The sequence below is a fragment of the Tupaia chinensis genome, unplaced genomic scaffold, assembly GCF_000334495.1.
Source record: "Tupaia chinensis unplaced genomic scaffold, TupChi_1.0 Scaffold000187_1, whole genome shotgun sequence".
In the NCBI taxonomy this organism is placed as follows: Eukaryota; Metazoa; Chordata; class Mammalia; order Scandentia; family Tupaiidae; genus Tupaia; species Tupaia belangeri.
In genome coordinates, this window is record NW_006159662.1 from 3,156,149 (window position 1) to 3,174,925 (window position 18,777).

Below are 18,777 nucleotides of genomic sequence, written 5' to 3' on the forward strand. Positions count from 1 at the left end.
AAAAAAAAAAAAAAAAGCTTGTGGCGTGGTGATTGGGGCAGCTGGATCCCACATGGCAGGCTCAGTGGTTTGAGTCCTGGACCAGTAGTTTGAGGAACACGCAGAGCACATGAGCATGCCCAAAATCCCAAGAAGAGAATGGAGAAGCGGGGACTGCGGTGTGGTCACCTCACTGGAGTGATTTTTCACCTTCCTTCTCTTTCTTTCTCTGCCTGTATCTCTCTCTGGCAAGCACACGTACCCTACAGCAAATTAAAATAAATAAAGCCGCTAGTTATTCCAAACTAATGTTTAAAAAGCTGGGATATTAACAAACCTAAAATGGTTTATCTTTCCTTTGAAAAAGCTTTCTCAGTCATAATATAAAAATCAAACTATGACAAGTCTTTCTACTCTAGGCTAGAAGTATTCAGGCTTTTTGGGAAAGTGGAATGAGCAACAGTATTTGTTGTTCTTGTTTTATCCATACAGGGCTGTTATTTCCTTATCCTGATTTTAAAAGTGCCTTCAGCAGGTAGCACAGCAAATTCAAAACAATTCTTAAACAATGTTAAATTTTGCTCTGTTTATTGTGGGGGGATTTTATTTTTTTATTTAACTTTATTATTATTTTCCAGTTTGATCAGAGAGAGACCGAGAGAGGGAACATGAGAAAGCAAGCCATTAGATTCAGGACTTAAACTGCAGTTGGCCATGTGGGAGTACAACACCTTTAATCACCACTCCACCTACCAACCCCTTATTTATTATGGTTTTTACGACTATGAACAGTGCAGGGAAGAGGAAAATTAGGGATTACAAATAATCTTGAAGACTATCAATAGCATCAATGAATTAGTGATCTAAGTCATTAACTGGGATGTCAAGATACACTCTCAATATCTGAGAGAAATAAAGCATGCAACATTTCAAAACTTATCTGCACATGGAACTTTACAGCAGAACTGTTACTGTTAACTTCCGCGGAACTCTGTTTAGCAAACACTGAGCTAATACATAGCTGTGCATGGTCCAAATTTATAACTTATGGCAGAGAAGTCTATGCTTCAAACTTTAAAAGACAAAATCTTGCTTAAACAATAAACAGGCAATCAAGTGGAAGAAGCAATAAATACAAAGATAGCTCTCATTCAAATTCCAGTTTCACACCGTCACTAAATTTGTGTGTGTGTGTGTGCAGAACCAAAATTACAATTTTTTTTACATTCCCAGATAAGAGTTTAAATCTGAAAACTTTAAGCAAAATTACAATTTTTAATACTATAAAAACTGTTTGGAGACTTAAAAATATCTAACAGCGTATGGCCAGCTTGCACCTAGAACAACACTTTTCTCCTAATTCCAGACCCACAAAGATCCAATTATGAATTGGCAGAGGCAGGAGGTGAAATTGGCCAGGCCATCACACTATCACCAACAAAGTAATTATCTCTTTCTCAACCTTTCTGAATATTGTTCGCACACATATTCTAGAAAAAAGATACAGACTGAACACTGACACTTAACATATTCACTGTCTCAGAAAGTTTTTGTTTAAGAATTAATATTTATTTATTTATTTATTTATTTATTTATTTTAATTTGACCAGAGAGAGAAAGAGAGAGAAAGTGAGAAAGCAAGCCACCAGGTCCAGCACCTTAACCACCCATGCCACCTGCTGGTCCCTTGGAATGTTTTATAAAACTGTGATTTAAGGGAACCAGCAAATGGTGAAATGGTTCCGTCACTGGACTCCCACATCGTCAACCACAGGTTAAGTCTCAGACCCGTTAGCTTCACACTCACACCAGGAACGTGTGCATGAGTGCCCAAAATCCTGAGAGGAGAAGGGAGAAGGGATTACAGTGTGGTCATCCCCTGTGGGAGAGATTTCTCTCTTTCTGTCTCTCTGTCTCTGTCTCTCCAGGAAGTGCACGCGCCCTATAGCAAAAATCTCTCTAGAAAAAAAAAAATGTGATTTCATGTAAAAAAAAATCTTTTGCCCTGAATTTTTTGCTGAGGAGAACTCTGTTGTGATAATCAAAAATACTAACTAGCACTAAGATAGAAGCAGGATACAAATAATATACTATTTAGATGCTGCTTTCCTTTCTCCAGAATTCTGTTAGGACTCTGGACACAAACGCACTAAACAAGTGTAATCACAAAATAAAAAATGTAAGAACTTAACACAAACAGTAAGATATTTAGTGACACTGATTTTGCAATTAGGAAAATTATCAAAGATACAACCAATTCACTAATCTGAATAATAACCAAAGTATTAACTAAGCTTGCCTAAACCTAGATGTAAGATTTTCTTTTCGTTATGTTCATTACGTTCAAATAAATGTTCAAAATCTCCTATCTGAAAACACACTTTGGCCCCCATCCTGCAGAGCAGTGGCACAGCGGTCCTTGGTTAAGAGTGAGATCCCACAGGGCCAAGCCACATGGCCCACCACGGTGTGACTCCCAGCCCCAGAGCTTGAGAAATAGGCCAGGTGCTTGAGCACACCTGCCCAAAATTCTGAAGGACGGAGAAATGGAGAAGGGACTGCAGAGGGACCAGGTCCCATTGAGGGGGTGGCTTTCTCCCCACACTCTTCCCTTTGGCAATTAAGAAAAAACACTTTTTATATTTTATATTGTTCTTTCGTAATAATTTTTTCCTCTGTCCTTGAAATTGTTTTGTTTCCAAATTATTATAGTTCAAGAAAATGCTTAAGTGTTTCCAGTTTTCCATAATAACTAGAGTGGTAAACCGTTAATCAAGGTTAAACAGGCAACCACGGCCTCCTGGCGTCCCGGCGTTCTGGCCTCCGCCAAACCGTGGACGCAGGCTGACCCGAGGGAGTCGCGCCAAGGAGTGGAGCAAAGCCCAGGCCAGGGGAGCGTTGTAAGCCGCGCGGGGCCGCGCCCCGCTGACGCTCACCATCGCTGCCTGCGCCCCTGACCGTGACGGGCTCAAAAGGCAGAAATCTCCAGATCTCTACCTCAGTGTGGCAAAGAAACAAACACCAATCGCCTACGCCTACCAGGGATGGCCTCCGAGGGCCAGAAGGGCGCTGTGCTAAGTTTTCACAACGTCTGTTACCGAGTAAAAGAGAAGCGTGGCTTTCTGATTGCCCAGAAAACAGTTGAGAAAGAAATACTGAAAAACATGAACGGGATCATGAAGCCTGGTCTCAATGCCATCCTGGGACCCACAGGTGGAGGCAAATCTTCCTTGTTAGACATCTTAGCTGCGAGGAAGGATCCACATGGATTATCTGGGGATGTTTTGATAGACGGAGCCCCTCAACCTGCGGACTTTAAATGTCACTCAGGTTACGTGGTACAAGATGACGTCGTGATGGGTACTCTGACCGTGAGAGAAAATTTACAGTTCTCGGCAGCTCTTGGGCTTCCCACAACTATGACAGATCATGAGAAAAATGAGCGGATTAGCAAGGTCATTCAAGAGTTAGGTCTGGACAAAGTGGCGGATTCTAAGGTCGGGACTCAGTTCATCCGTGGTGTGTCTGGAGGAGAAAGAAAAAGGACCAGTATAGGAATAGAGCTGATTACTGATCCCTCCATCTTGTTCCTGGATGAGCCCACAACCGGCTTAGACTCGAGCACAGCAAATGCTGTCCTTCTGCTCCTCAAGAGGATGTCCAGGCAGGGACGAACGATCATCTTCTCCATTCATCAGCCTCGGTATTCCATCTTCAAGCTGTTTGACAGCCTCACCTTATTGGCCTCAGGAAGGCTAATGTTCCATGGGCCTGCCCAGGAGGCTCTGGGGTACTTCTCATCCGCTGGCTACCACTGTGAGCCCTATAACAACCCTGCAGACTTCTTTCTGGACATCATTAATGAAGAGTCCTCTGCTGTGATACTAAACAGAGAGGAAAAAGACCGTGAAGCCAAGGTAGAGCCTCCCAAGAGAGTTAAGTCACTCACAGAAAAATTAGCAGAGTTTTATGTCAACTCCTCCTTCTACAGAGAAACCAAGGAAGAATTAGATCAACTCTCCAAGGGCCAGAAAACGAGGAGCTCGGGCTTCAACAAGATCAACTATGCCACCTCCTTCTGTCATCAACTTGGGTGGATTTCCAGGCGTTCGTTAAAAAACTTACTGGGTAATCCCCACACCTCCATAGCTCAGGTCACTGTCACCGTCCTACTGGGACTGGTTATAGGTGCTATATTCTTCGATTTAAAAAACGATCCTACTGGAATCCAGAACAGAGCTGGGGTGCTCTTCTTTCTGACGACCAACCAGTGTTCCAGTAGTGTGTCAGCGGTGGAGCTCTTAGTGGTCGAGAAGAAGCTCTTTATCCATGAGTATATCAGCGGATACTATAGAGTATCATCTTATTTCTTTGGGAAACTGTTATCTGATTTGCTACCCATGAGGCTGTTGACAAGTGTTCTGTTTACCTGTATAATATACTTCATGTTAGGACTGAAACCAGAGGTGGAGGCCTTCTTCATCATGATGCTTACCCTAGTAATGGTGGCTTATTCAGCCAGCTCCATGGCACTGGCCATAGCAGCAGGTCAGAGTGTGGTATCCTTAGCAAAACTTCTTACGACCATCTCTTTCATGTTTATGATGATTTTTTCAGGTCTGCTGGTCAATCTCAGAACCATCACCCCTTGGCTGTCATGGCTGCAATACGTCAGCATCTCTCAATACGGCTACACGGCTCTGCAGCACAATGAATTCTTGGGGCAAAACTTCTGCCCAGGATTCAATACAACAGAAAACAGTCCCTGCAGCCATGCAGTATGTACAGGAGAAGAGTATCTAACAAGCCAGGGCATTGACCTCGCCCCTTGGGGCTTGTGGAAGAATCATGTGGCCTTAGCTTGTATGACTGCCATCTTCCTCGCAATCGCCTACCTGAAACTGTTACTTCTGAAAAAATATTCTTAAATTCCCCTTAAATGTACTATGATTTATACTCACATTGAAAAGAAGCGCTTTGATTAAAATTTAAGGAAAACAGGCAAAGATATCAAACTATAAAAGGTCACCAAAAAACAGATACAGTACTCTTAAAAGGGGGGTAGCACAGTGGAATAAAAGAGGGCAGGATATCCTCATCTGTATTAATTTCCTCTACTATATCTGAATGACATACAAAATTTATTACATTTTTCAAACTAATATACGGCATAAGAGACAACAATAAAGAGATTCATTTTTACCAGTTATCAGGCTCAAAATATCACTCACCTTGGACAGCTTTCTTTTCCTATATTGCATTCTTTTGCCAAGATCTGCCGGTGCTGTGGCCTAACAGCCAGGTTTTATCTCTGCTTTTTAATTCTTCTGCTAGTATCCTAGTCCTAGTACTCATTAAAAACAAACACATAGTGGCCAATAGTGGTGTGGAGGTTAAGGGTGCTAGACTCCCATGGTTCGAGTCCCAGACCTGGCAGCTTGCTTTCTCACTTTCCCTCTCTCTTTTTCTGTCTTTCTCTCTCGGTCCCTCTATGGTCAAATTAAAATAAATAAGTATATAAATAAAGTTAAATAAAAATAATTCTTTAGAACACACACACACACACACACACACACACAAACCAAAATCTTCTTTTATCTACTTTCTTTTCAATTATTTTATACTATGATCTCTGGATTACCTATAATCAATGTATACCTTTGGGGCTACAGTATGATTTTCTAAGGCATGCACAAAGTATATAATTGAATCAAGGTATTCACACTCATCTTCAACATTGAACATTATGTTGGACACACATTATGTTAATAGTTCCACTAATTTGTTTCTTTTTTAAAATATGGACTAAATTGTCCATGATTTTTACTCAGCTGTGCTCATTTTCTTTATTCTGTGTATAAGCTAGACATTATCTTTATCTTGGCAAATGATAAAAATAATAGCTACTGGTTAACATGTGGTGTAGTGGTTAAGACACTGAATCCCACCTGGCTGGCCAACATGGTTCAAGCCCCAGACCCAGCAGCTTGAAAAAACACACCAGGGGGCTGGCAGGTGGCGTGGTGGTCAAGGGTGCTGGATTCCCACATAGCTGATCACAGTTTGAGTCCTGGACCTGGCAGTTTGCTTTCTCATTTTCCCTCTCTCTCTCTTTCTCTCTCTCACTCTGGTCAAATTAAAATCAAAATTAATTAATAAAGTTAAATAAAAATAATTCTTAAACACACACACACATACACACCAGGCACGTGTGTGTGCATGCCCAAAATTCAGAGAGGTAAATGGAAGAGAAGAGATTGTGATATGGCCATTCCCCCGGGGGATGATTTCTCACCCCTCCCCCCAACCCATGTCTCTGTTCAGTAACATACATGCCCTATGGCAAAAATAAATAAAATAATAGTAATAATAATAATAGTTATTATTTACTAAATGCCTTCTATGAGCCAAATGTAAGAGGCTTATTTCTAGTCGTCACAATCCTTAAAGGCAGACATTACTAGCACCATTTTACAGATGTTTCCTCCAGAAGTTCAGAGATGTTAAGTACTCTGCCCAGGGGCACATAGGTAACAGAGAATCAGGATATAAATCCAATTTTACTTGACTCTGAATTTGTCCACTGCTCTTTTTCACCTACTAAATATTAATACTGTTTATCTGAAGCAAAAGTCATAGATACATTCTCACTCTTTTCAAGCCCATAAAAGTACACTGAAATCCTCTTTATCACCACCTTCTCACATTAGTTTTAATAGCATCATGTTTTTACTTTTTATTGCATTAACATTTATATTATTAATTAAAGGCTTTTACTGGGACCAGTAGATAGCGTAAGGGTTACATCACTGAATTCCCACGTAGTCAGCTGTGGTTTGAGTTCCAGATCCAGTCGCTTAAAACTCATGCCAGATGTGTGTGTGTTCATCGCCAAAACCCCAAGAGGAAAATGGAGGAGGGATTGCAGTGTGGCCGTCCTCTCTGGGGAGTGATTTCTCACTTCCTGTCTCTCTGTTTCTCTCCACCTCTCCAGCAAGCAAGCGCAAACGCAAGCTCCCTACAATAAAAATCTCTCTTTAAAAAAATAGGCTCTTGGGAACCAGCAGTTAGCGTAATGGCTGTCGCTGGACTCCCACATAGCTGACTGTGGTTCGCGTCCCCGGACCCGGTGGCTTAGAACTCACGCCAGGCGCGTGTGCATGCGTGCCCAAGATCCTGAGAGGAGAATGGAGGAGAAGGGATTGGGTGTGACCATCCCCGCTAGGGGGTGATTTCTCGCTTTCTGTCTCTATGTCTCTGTCTGTCTGGCGAGCGCACGCGCCTTATAGCGAAAAACCTCTCCAAAAAAAGGCTCTTATTAAGTAGTATGCACTCTTGATAACACAAAGTTATTTCTATGGTAAAATGAATCATGAACTGTAACCACCCATCTAAAAGCAAAGTTTTCAAATACAATACACACATAAGCCAAAATTCTATCCCAGTTATATCTGAAAGCAGAGGATGCTCGTTGGTCTCTCTTTTTATTATTTAAACTCCTTATGATTTAAAAAGGATGCTTAATATAGTTCTCAAGTTCTGGTCTCAAAAAGCAACTTAGTACCACAAGGTGGACAAACTATGATGTGCAAGGCATATCTGGTCCATTGTTGTTTTAGAAAATAGTTTTTTTTAATTATTATTTTATTTAACTTTTATTTATTTATTTAAATTTGACCAGAGAGGGACAGTGAGAGAGAGGGAAAATGAGAAAGCAAGCCGCCACAGATCCAGGACTCAAGCCAGTGGGCCATGTAGGAGTCCAGTGCCCTTAACCACCACGCCACCTGCTGGTCCCTGAAAATAGTTTTATGGGGACACGGTTATACCCATTTGCTTACATAGTATCTATGAATACTTTCTCACTACAACTGAGACCTGAGTAGTTGTACAGGGAATCACCTGTCCTGTAACACCTAACAGGTTTATTAACTGACCCTTAGCAGAAAGAATCTGCCAACTTCTATGCTAGTGGATATAAACTACATTTTATTATTTTGTCAGCTATCATATCCATTGGCTATGAATATTAACTTATTCTTATTTCAAACAGCATAGAGACAATAACAAAAAAATTATAACAGGATAAAAACAGGTAAAAGGAATCAAAGAAAGTGAGAAATAAGGACAAATGAAGTCAGGGTTAATATTAACACATATATAAGATTTCACTTCATTGGTAAGTTTGGTCACAAATATCATTTTAACCACACTAGCAGCTAAAGTAAAGAGAAAGACCAATTTCACCTGTTCACTAAAGCCAAAAATATCAAATCCTGGCATTTACTCATTAAAAATAAATAAGTAAATAAACAAAAAAGAACTTCCCCTGAATGGGCACCGTATAAACACAAAACGACCCTCTGTCCCCACAACAGTCTGTTGCAGTTAGCACAGCAGCAGTCACACAGCTCAGCTAAGGAAGTGTCTTCGAAATAAATAGTGTTTGCTAAATAAAACAAAGTGCCTATAAATCCAACTAAGAGCAGAATACATGTGAACTAATATGCCCTTTCCTTGTCTTATCTTTTGGGATCTAGGCATACGATTTAGGTACAGACAGTAACATGACACAGTACACGGTAATCCTTCAACCTCTGCAGATGCTTACGTGTTAAAACCAAGGACCTCTTCCCATGAACACAGTGAAGATCCTTCTGAAGGTACCTCAGTCTCCTGAACATGAAGGAGTGTACAAACTAACTTAGGAAGGTGTATATTTAGGACTTTTCATTCAGAGTTAATGTACGGTTAATTGAACAAAGTTAATTGAACAGTTAGCAGCACATGGAAATAACATTGTTGGTGGCCACACAATTACTATTAAAGTGATATTCGATCCAAGCTAATGTTGGATGTGCTGAAATCATCTTATCTTTGGAATGAACTTATTAGACCAAAAGAGACCTGATCACCTACTCATACAAGTCTGTGGAACCTCAAGCAAGCTTTGTCCCACGACGGTATGAAGAGATCCGGGTACAATGTGAACTGCCCTAAGTCCATCACACAGTAAATGAGTCAAGTAACTTGGGATTTTTTTCCTTATTATGTTTTTCCTATCCATGGAATATTTAGGGGCCAATGCATATCTTTTAATGTTGCCTTTTAGTACATTGTATGAGGGGAAAAAAGTCTAAATATTACCTTCTGTAGAAGCTGCATCAATCATTACTCTTTGCATGAGTACTGGTTCCAATCCAAAGTCGAAAACTATGGTTTGGCGAAAAGTTCCAAATATTTCTGTGTTAAATGCTATCCCGACTTTATACACGTAATGATCTAATCCATTTTGGGCCATCTTTCCTCCTATCCATTCTTGACAGTTTTCTGGGACTTCTTGTGATACCTGGGTAGTACTATCTCCGGCAGATATTGCAATGATACTAAAATGAGGACGATGAGCATCATAAAGCAATGCTACACGATACAGCATTCTTGCAGGCTACAAGGAAGTTAAAATAATTCATTGAGTACAAGGGGGTGAAAATCCAATTGTAATTGTGCTCATCAATGAAAATATTTCCATAAGGGACTTTTACTTTCCCATGCTTTTAAAATGTTATGCCAAAAATACAAACTGTGCTCAAAGCTATTTAAGAAAAAGATCAGAATGTATTTTTATGAATCAGTGGTTAAAATACATACTTAGCCTACCTCACTAGCCTCCCTGTTCTTTCTGTGATATGTTCATCTTTCATGTGGCAAAAGCTATCACCCTGTATAGCCAGGAACCTCCAACTTTCAACAGTGTCTGCCTAAAAAGTTTTATGAAGCCTCAAGTAAAAAGTCTTCATAAGGGGGCAGTTACCTCTCAAAGCACTGAATTGGGTTCAAGGCTAAAGCTAAATGTTCTCAGATTTTTTCATTTCAAGATACGGATGTACAGCAAAATAAATGCCACCAAAAAGAACACAAAGCTTTCCACTGAACATATTCACAGAAATTTTTGATTTTGCTTCAGTATTAACCTTTGACCATTATAATTTAAGATGAGAAGCACTGGAGAACACGTCTCATATGAAAAACTCATTATGACAAAATTAGTGATTTCAACAAACCAAATATAAAAATGGATTGTCATTGTTTAAAATCTTAAAGCTGTCACATTAAATCATCAAATTTTGAATAGTTAACTATAAGCCATGAACCCCATCCTATGTTCCAAGTTTAGGAGAAAATATGTCAAAGACCTCTTAACCAAATAAATAAATAAGAGATATCTTAAATACCTACAGAGATCTTATCTCAAAATCTAAAAAACAAAACAAAAAAAATTATACCTTTAATGATAGAAATAGGAAAAGACACTTTAGCACAATATAGATCTTACATAAAATGTACTTAGGTTAAAACATTTCTAATGCTCTTCTAACACAGAGATTTAAGGGCTCAAAACTGATTTGAAGAGACTGAAGAAAATTTATATTCCTTAATTAGCACTAAATTCGTACCTTACAAGTGAGAGCAAAGGTCCACGTCTGGTGAGATTTTTTGGTGTTGACAGTAACCGACAGGTCAGGATTATGCTCTACCTTGACTCCTTCTATACATTCACTAAGCTGAAGGGAGAGAGTAATTAGCCTGAAGTTTGTATTGTACAAGCAACACCTTTTCGCGTGGTAACTGTCAACGACAGAGATGCAGTCGTAACTGCTGACCAAGCAAGGTATTTTATACATTCACTGTCAGCTATTTTTATAAGAACAAAATATATTAAGGCTAAAATAGAAGATAGAAGAAAATTAACAACCAAAACATGGCAGTCCATAACTGCCTGAGTAAAGACAATCATTGTAACAGAGTACGAGCAAATGACCAAACAGTTTAGTTCTGCTCCTTATTTTAGCAAGTGGGTGTACATTGGTTACTAAAAACATCATTTTATCAGAATCAAATTATTTGTATAAAGATATGGAAATAAACCAAAATATGGCACATAAAGTCAAGACTCAAACAACTTCATTGTTTCAGACAAACAAAAAGAAGCGTAGTTTGTTTTCCTCACCACTTTCTCAGGAGATAAAGAATTCATCCACTTTTCTATCAAGGTTTCCATGTAACTGCCTGAGAGCTGTTTATTCTCATTTTGCTGTTTCAGTTTTATCAACCGGGAAGCATATCTTTTCTGCCATTCTGCTAGTTCTTCCTGGGAATGTGCTGAAGTACACTGGGCACCATACCTACAGATTCCTTGCTCTAAAAATCTAAGTAGAATAGGAGAGACTGTTTTATCATACACTTTCTTGAACCATTTAAAAGACAAAACTTCCAGCATTTGTCCTCTGACTTTTTCAATAATAAAAACTAAATTTCTTCTCTTGAAAGACCATACTTAATCACACTGTATTAGCCAAAGGAGGGAGAAGGGGTTTAGAGAATATTTACAACAGTTAATTAAAACATCAACTCCCCATAGTCACTGACTTATTTCTTTGGAAAAGGAAAAGCATAAAATATTCATGACCTACTCACCCCCCCCAAAAAAAGAAGGCACTGAAAAGTAGCCTCCTTTGTGATATAAGGACTCTATTACAGACAGTTCCTCTTAGAGCAAAATTTTTTTAAAGCAACAGTGACATCAAGTGGAGTAGCTGATCACACACAGGTATTCCCCACTTCTTGAAAGGATATGCCCTAAAAGAAATATATACAGAGGGGAATTTTATTGTGAAAAACCTAATGTATTATTAAATTATCATTTTAAGGCTTCTACTTTTCACCTCCAAAAGCAATGCTTTCATTGTTTTCTACATTACTATTACCTACATTTCATTTGAAATACTGGATTATATTTGCTTAAAGTTTTGAAAAAATTTAGAATAAAAGTTCTAAATTAGAGAGTCACGAATTTATTCAAAAGTCATATTAAATTCTTTAAGGGGTTATTTCATAAAAGTTCACTAGAAAGGATACCAAGTTAATGATTTCTTGATGTTTATAATTCAGAAAATTCAATTGACACTGAGGTGGATCAAAAACAATAAAAACAAAAGACTTTGAACGTTAATTTTTCTTACAAAGTTTTAAATACCCTCCAAAATTACAGGCAAAGCCAATTTTTTAAATCAATAAAAATAGAAACAAACTGATAAAAGATATTCTGAGAGAAAAAAAATAAAAACTAAATATTAAATAAAAAAAGAGAGGGGTCCAACAGGTGGCATGGTGGTTAAGGGTACTGGACTCCCACATGGCCGACAGTGGTTCATGTCCCAGACCTAGAGGCTTACTTTCTCACTTTCCCTCTCTCTCTCTTTCTCTCACTCTGTCCTTCTCTGATCAAATTAAAATAAATAAATAAATAAAGTTAAGTAAAAATAATTCTTTAAAAACATAGTAAAAGAGAGACAAGAAAGATGTTATAGACCATTTTTCAAATGGAAAAAGTACATATAGGAAGAAATACAAAATGAACCACAGCATACTATAAATGATCAAATAGTTCATCATACTTAAAAAGATGAGCGTAGGGGCCAGCAGGTGGTGTGATGGTTAAGATGCTGGACTCCCACATAGTCAACCATGGTTCAAGTCCCAGACCTGGTGACTTCCTTTCTCACTTTCCCTTTCTCTCTCTGGTCAAATTAAAAAATAACAATAATAACAAATGGAATTAAACAAACATTTTAAAAAAAAAGGTGAGTGAGTATCTTTCAAACTTTTCTTGATGGCACAACAAAGTACATGAACTTAAAATTATAGTATTCATTACATTTGCTTGTGCTTTTCACAAGACACACTTAAAATTATGTATTTATAATTATTTTAAGTATGCCTTAATAAGCCAAATATTTGTCTTTTTATTGTTTTGTTTTTTAATTATTTCCCTGAAAAACAAAGATTCCAGGGCCAGAAGGTGGCCTGGTTGTTAAGGCACTACAGTCCCACAGTGCCAACCACAGTTTTAGTCCTGAACCCAGTGACCTCAAAATCACGCTGGGCCTGTGTGCATGTGTACCCAAAATCCCAGGAGGAGTATGAAGGAGAAAGGATTGCAACGTGGCCACCCTCCAGAGGGTGATTTCTCACTCTCCTTCTCACTATATCTCTTTAAAGAGTCTCTCTCCAGCAAGCACAAGTGCTTAGAATTATATCAATCAAATTTCCTTCATAACCACAAGTAATCTAGAGTAGTGAGAATTTATATCTAAAATCCCACTAGTTACTAGTTCTTATAAAAAGAACTAAAGAATTCACCTTTTAAAATGTGACCTTAATACTTCTTTTTACATAATTGCTCACACATTCTAAATAAGGAATATGTGAGGATGATATTTTTCAGAAAAGTCATTAAAACAATTTAACATTTCTTTATCTATTTTATGCTCTATTTCAGTTTACATAAAGTAATTTCAACTTCAGTCACCATAACCTAGGTAATTCATGTTAACAAGAGACCAGCAATTAAGGTCAGTCATAATAATATAGCTAGTATTATAAGAGATTCTGAATAAAGTCTTAACAACTGCATTTAGATCATTGTTTATAGTTAAAAGAAAATTCATCATATGATTTTTGACTTTCAATACTCAATGACAATGACCTTTATAGTTTGTTTCAAATTAAAAATAAACCATTTTACTCAATCATAATTTTCCTTCCTTCACATATTATTTTCTTTATATTTGAATCACTACTTTTCAAAAAGTGAAGGAAAATTATCCTTTCAACAAAGACACATCATTGGTTTAAAAAAAAAATTCACATTACCTTTTACACAAAGTATATTCCTCGCTGCTTGTGATTCCCCTAGGTGGTGGGCGGAAATGCCAACCATTACAAGACCCTAGGGAGTAATCAGGATATAATCTTATCATTTAAGGCTAGCTAACAATTCTGATGCTGTTATGTATAAGAAATACTTTAATCCCTCCACGTACATCATCGCGGATGATGTAAAAAGAACATGACATACTTGCCTCTTTTGAAAATAATCTACCAATCAAAGGAGTTAAATCAATCAGCCATGAGACGTAGGTCGAGCTGGTGGCCCTCACTCCGCCCCAACAACTGGTGGACACACTTCCAGTGCAGTCTCTTCCCTAGCAACTCAAGGGTGGAGGTCGGCATGCTTATCATTTCTTAAACATGGGATGTGTGCCTACTAGGAATTCTTTCATAAACCAAAAAGTTATGGTGGAAGGAAACCGTACAGAACGGATCCCACTACGGCGTACTGAATGAGAAGAAAGAAGCTGCGCATTATCGCCCATGTTCTTTAGGAGTGTCTGACACAAGTGATGATATAACACAATCCTTTCTATAACTGAAATTCAGTTGAAATGTTGAATTTTGAGATAGGAGCTAAAAGATAATGTTCGTTTATTTCAATGAGCTTTGATTCTTTTAAACAAGAAGCTCCAAATAAGCTAAGGAAAATAAGTTTAAAAGAAAAAAGTTTGGGACAGCTGGTGGCATAGGCAAAGTAAGGCAGCTGGATCCCACAGGGCAGACCCAGAGTATTGGGTGCACATCTGTGTCCAAACACCCCAGGAGGATGGAGAAGGGACACGGTCATCCCCCTGGGGAGTGCTTTCTCATTTTCCTTCTCTCTCTCACTCTCTTACAGAAAGGCTCTCTCCCTTGCTCTCTCCAGCAAGTACATGTACCCTATAGCAAGTTAAAAAAAAGAGAGAAAGAAAAGTTAAAGCTATAGAGGGTGAACAACATTCTATTTCCTCACAAGTCACCCTGGCGCCCTCCAAAAAGACCATCAGGTGGAGTCTGAACCGCACTTCATTCCTTCCTAGCTGTGTGTACTAGGACCACTGTACTGTAGTTTGGGGAAACTACGAAGCCTTAATAAATATCAGTTTCATCACCTATCAAAGAGATGAAGAAGGGCTCTACGAAATCGTATGCATTTTGTGAAAGCCACTTCCACACACATAGCATTTAGCAAGTTCTCAGTGAATGCTGGCCTGCCTTTCCTTTCCTCTGGCCAAACAAGAGGATGGGAGATGATGGGCTTTAATTAGAGCAGGAACAGCTCAGCTTACAACTCAGAACTTCCAAAATGTAGTAACTGTAGTTCGCTAGGAGAGAGGGAGAGAAAAGAACCTCCCCTTACAGATTGCTAAGAATATGTTTTAAGTTTAGCCCACATGGAAGCAAAGCGATGACCTACATCCAGGAGCCTCCAGAATCGCCTCTTACCCCATTCATTGCTCTGTTTTTCTAAGAAAAGGTACCAGAGGAAAAATGGCTTTCGTCCATGCCAACATGCCTGGATAGTCTTAAAATTAAATTTTTACATTCTCCCCTACATTCCACTTACAGGTACTCAGTAAATTTTTTCCCAATAATCAATTTAAAAGAGCACAGCCCAGAATCAAGGCTACCAGAAACGACACAGTTTGGTACTTACCCTCATCCAGGTCTTCCACATGATATCCTGAGAGGACGTTACTAGTTGCTGTCTGCAATTTTTCAAATGAAAGACATTTTTAAAATAAGAAATAACCAGTTGATGTTGAATTAAATTTGATCATTTTCAACATTAAAAAAAAGAATTTGAATACTTAGAAACATTTGATAATATCAAAATTTGTGAACTATACTCTTTGCTCCTTGTTCTATGTAAACTGTTAAGTATAGAAAAGAAGTACTTGTGGGACCAGTAGATGGCATAATGGTCATGTTGCTGGAATCCCATGTAGTTGATCGCAGTTTGACCAGAACCAGTGGCTTAAAACACACCAGGCACATGTGCACGTGTGCCCAAAATTGCAAGAAGAGAATGGAGGAGAAGGGACTATAGCATGGCCATCCCCCAGGGGGTGGGAGGAAGGGGTGATTTCTGTCTTTCTGTCTCTCTGTCTCTCTAGCAAGAACACAAGCCCTATAGCAAAAATCTCTCTGGAAAAGAAAAGGAAAAAAAAAAGAAGTACTTATGAGTCCCTCATTAAGGAAACTATCAAAGATACCTACATAAAAATTAGCTGGGATCAGGACCAGCAGTTACTATAATGGTTATGTCTCTGGACTCCCATGTAGTCAACCATTGTTCAAGTCCTGGACCCAGTGGCTTGAACGCTGGGCACACGAGCGTGCATGCCCAAGATCCTGAGAGGAGAATGGAGGAGAGGGGATTGAGGCATGGCCATCTCCCCTGGGGGGGTGATTTCTCACTTTGTCTCTCTGTCTCCTCTGTCTTTCAGGTGAACGCGCGTGCCCTATAGCAAAAACCTCTCCAAAAAAAAATTAGCCGGTAGCAAAAGAAAAGTCTAAGTCCCCAGTCCTGAACCCTGAGAGTATCCCCTTCCATCTACATACTCACTTCCCTCTGCCCTTCCTAACACCTAGAAAATGGGGCCCAGCAGGTGGTGTGGTGGTGAAAAGCACTGGACCCCCACATGGCTGACCATGGTTCAAGTCCCAGACCCAGAGGCTTGCTTTCTCACTTTCTCTCTCTCTCTCCCCCTCTCTGTTCAAATTAAAAGAAAGAAGAAAGAGAGAGTCAAATAAAGTTAAATAAAGTAATTCTTAAAAATAAAAAAGAGAAAGAAAGAAAATGCAAGACTACAGAAGTGTCTTTTCTCCTGCAGCTGACACAGGCTGGGAGCACTTCCTGCCACATCCCTCTCACTCCGAAGTGAGCCCTTTGCCCACAATGCAGTCCGAGGCTGGGGATGCACTGGCTCTAACTTCCTCACATAAACCTCTAACCTGTAATTTTGGCTCTAACTTTACCCTAAGCTCCACATCCTCGAATTCACCCTGAGTTGGTGCTAACTACCAGCTCTAGCACTTTTCTGGACTATTCAGTAGCATTTTACAAGCCGGATCACTGTCAGTACGTAGAGCTCCGTTGTCAACAGTCTGCATCTGCTTTTGCACTGCTGTACCTCCCAGAAGACCTGGCACATAACGGGTGCTCGGTAGGCACTGGATGGCTAGATGGATGGATGATCATCTGAGCTCTTTAAACATGTGCCCAAAACAAAATTCATCAGCCTTACCCCAAACCTGGTCTTCTTCCAGTGCTCCCTACCTCAAGTTAACGGACTCTTCTTCCCCACGGCAGTAAGACGGGAATTATGAAAGCCATTTTGAACTCTTCCCTCTACTATTCTGCTCTGAATAGTCTCCAGATCTTGCCCAAACGGTCTATAATGTCTCTAAAATCTCCTCTGCACTCCACTCCCACTGGCTCTGTCTAGGTAAGGCACTCCTTACCACTGTCTCATTTATCTTGAATGACTGCCACTCTTACCTGTACACAGTCACTCTGCTCTGTACTCAGCTGTCCCCATCTTTTCAATTCAGTTCCCACTCTCCTGCCTCCAGGGTTTCCCTGCTGGCCGTGACTAGAGCACGTACTGACCACAGGTGGCCTTGAGTGCACGCAGCAGCGCACCTCCCAGAGCCCACCAGACTGCTCTTCTCGGACAGCTCAGCTTTGCAGAGCACTGACCACACAGGGCCCCCATAAATGCTAAGCTGAACCAGTAATCCAAGTGAAACCTGGAATGTCTTATATATAGAAAGAAAGCCATACCTGCTCCTTGGGTGTAACTGCAACAATACTATCACTGTAATTATTTGTAGCTGACTAAATAGACTTTTTAGGTTGGGCTAGAACTAAATCACTCTATAACTGTTCCTGCAGGAAAATGCTTCTGACTCTCAGTCAAGCTACTTATTAATAAGTTTTTAAAAGCAACTCAGGGGCCAGTAGGTGGCATGGTAGTTCAGACGCTGGACTTCTACATGGCCAGCCATAGTTCGAGTCCTGGTCCTGGCAGCTTGCTTTCTCACTCTCCCTCTCTCACGCTGAAGAAATAATAAAAACAAAATAAAATAAAAAATTATTTTAGATAGATAGATAGATAGACAGATAAATAAATAAATAAAAGCAACTTATTTTTTAAGAAAATGACAGACTGGGGCCAGCAGGTGGCAAAGTGGTTAGAGCGCTGAACTCCCATAATGGCATACTGCAGTTTGTGCCCCGAACCTGGTGGCTTGATTTCTCACATCCCCGCCCCCCCCCACCCCCATTTCTCTCTGGTGAGCACACGTGCCCTATAGCAAACTTAAAAATAATAATAGTAGGACCAGCAGGTGGCATAATGATTATGTCACTGGACTCTCAAGCAGTTAACCATAGTTCGAGTCCCAGACTCAGAAGCTTCAAAATCATGCCAAGAGCATGTGTGAGCGTGCCCAAAATCCTGAGAGAATGGAGAATGGGAATGGATTATGGGGGGGCCCCTCTAACTTGGGGGGGGGGTGATTTCTCACTTTCTGTCTCTGTCTCTCCAGTGAGCACACATGCCCTATAGCAAAAATCTTAATTTTTTTTAAAGAATTGTTTTATTTAGCTTTACTGATTTAATTTATTTATTTTAATTTGACCAGAGAGGGACAGAAAGAGAGAAGGAAAGTGAGAAAGCAAGCCACCAGGTCCGGGACTCAAACCATGGTTGGCCATGTAGGAGAAGTCCAGTGCCCTTAAGCAATACGCCACCTGCCAGCCCCACAAAAATCTCTTAAAAAATAATAATAATAGTAACAACAATAATAAATTTAATTAAATATGTTATAAGAAAAGGAAATTATGGGGACCAGCAGTTAGTGTAATAGCTATGTCGCTAGACTCCCACAGAGTCGACCATGGTTAGAGTCCAGGACCCGGTGGTTTAAACTCACACCGGGCATGTGTGTGTGTGCATGCCCAAAATCCCAAGAGGAGACTGGAGGAGAAGGGATTGTGTGTGGTGTGGCCATCTCCCCTCAGGGGGGATTTCTCGCTTTTTGTCTCTCTCTCTGTCTGTCTGGCTGGCAAGGGGA

The 18,777-nt window shown here is 39.7% G+C and overlaps 1 protein-coding gene and 1 pseudogene across 5 annotated transcripts in view; one reads left to right on the top strand and one right to left on the bottom strand.

Annotated features, from left to right (window-relative positions):
* HELZ (helicase with zinc finger) overlaps positions 1-18,777 on the bottom strand; it is a 206,108-nt gene that overhangs the window by 127,250 nt on the left and 60,081 nt on the right. For all 5 annotated transcript variants that reach the window (XM_006146767.3, XM_027771163.1, XM_027771161.1 and 2 more), the window contains 5 exons: positions 15,350-15,401; positions 13,693-13,768; positions 10,988-11,186; positions 10,434-10,541; positions 9,127-9,424 (listed from right to left, as the gene is read on the bottom strand). In XM_006146767.3, the coding sequence (XP_006146829.1) occupies positions 9,127-9,424; positions 10,434-10,541; positions 10,988-11,186; positions 13,693-13,768; positions 15,350-15,401 (733 nt within the window). The remainder of the gene's footprint in view (positions 1-9,126; positions 9,425-10,433; positions 10,542-10,987; positions 11,187-13,692; positions 13,769-15,349; positions 15,402-18,777) is intronic.
* LOC102497218 (ATP-binding cassette sub-family G member 2 pseudogene) lies at positions 2,770-5,212 on the top strand (annotated as a pseudogene).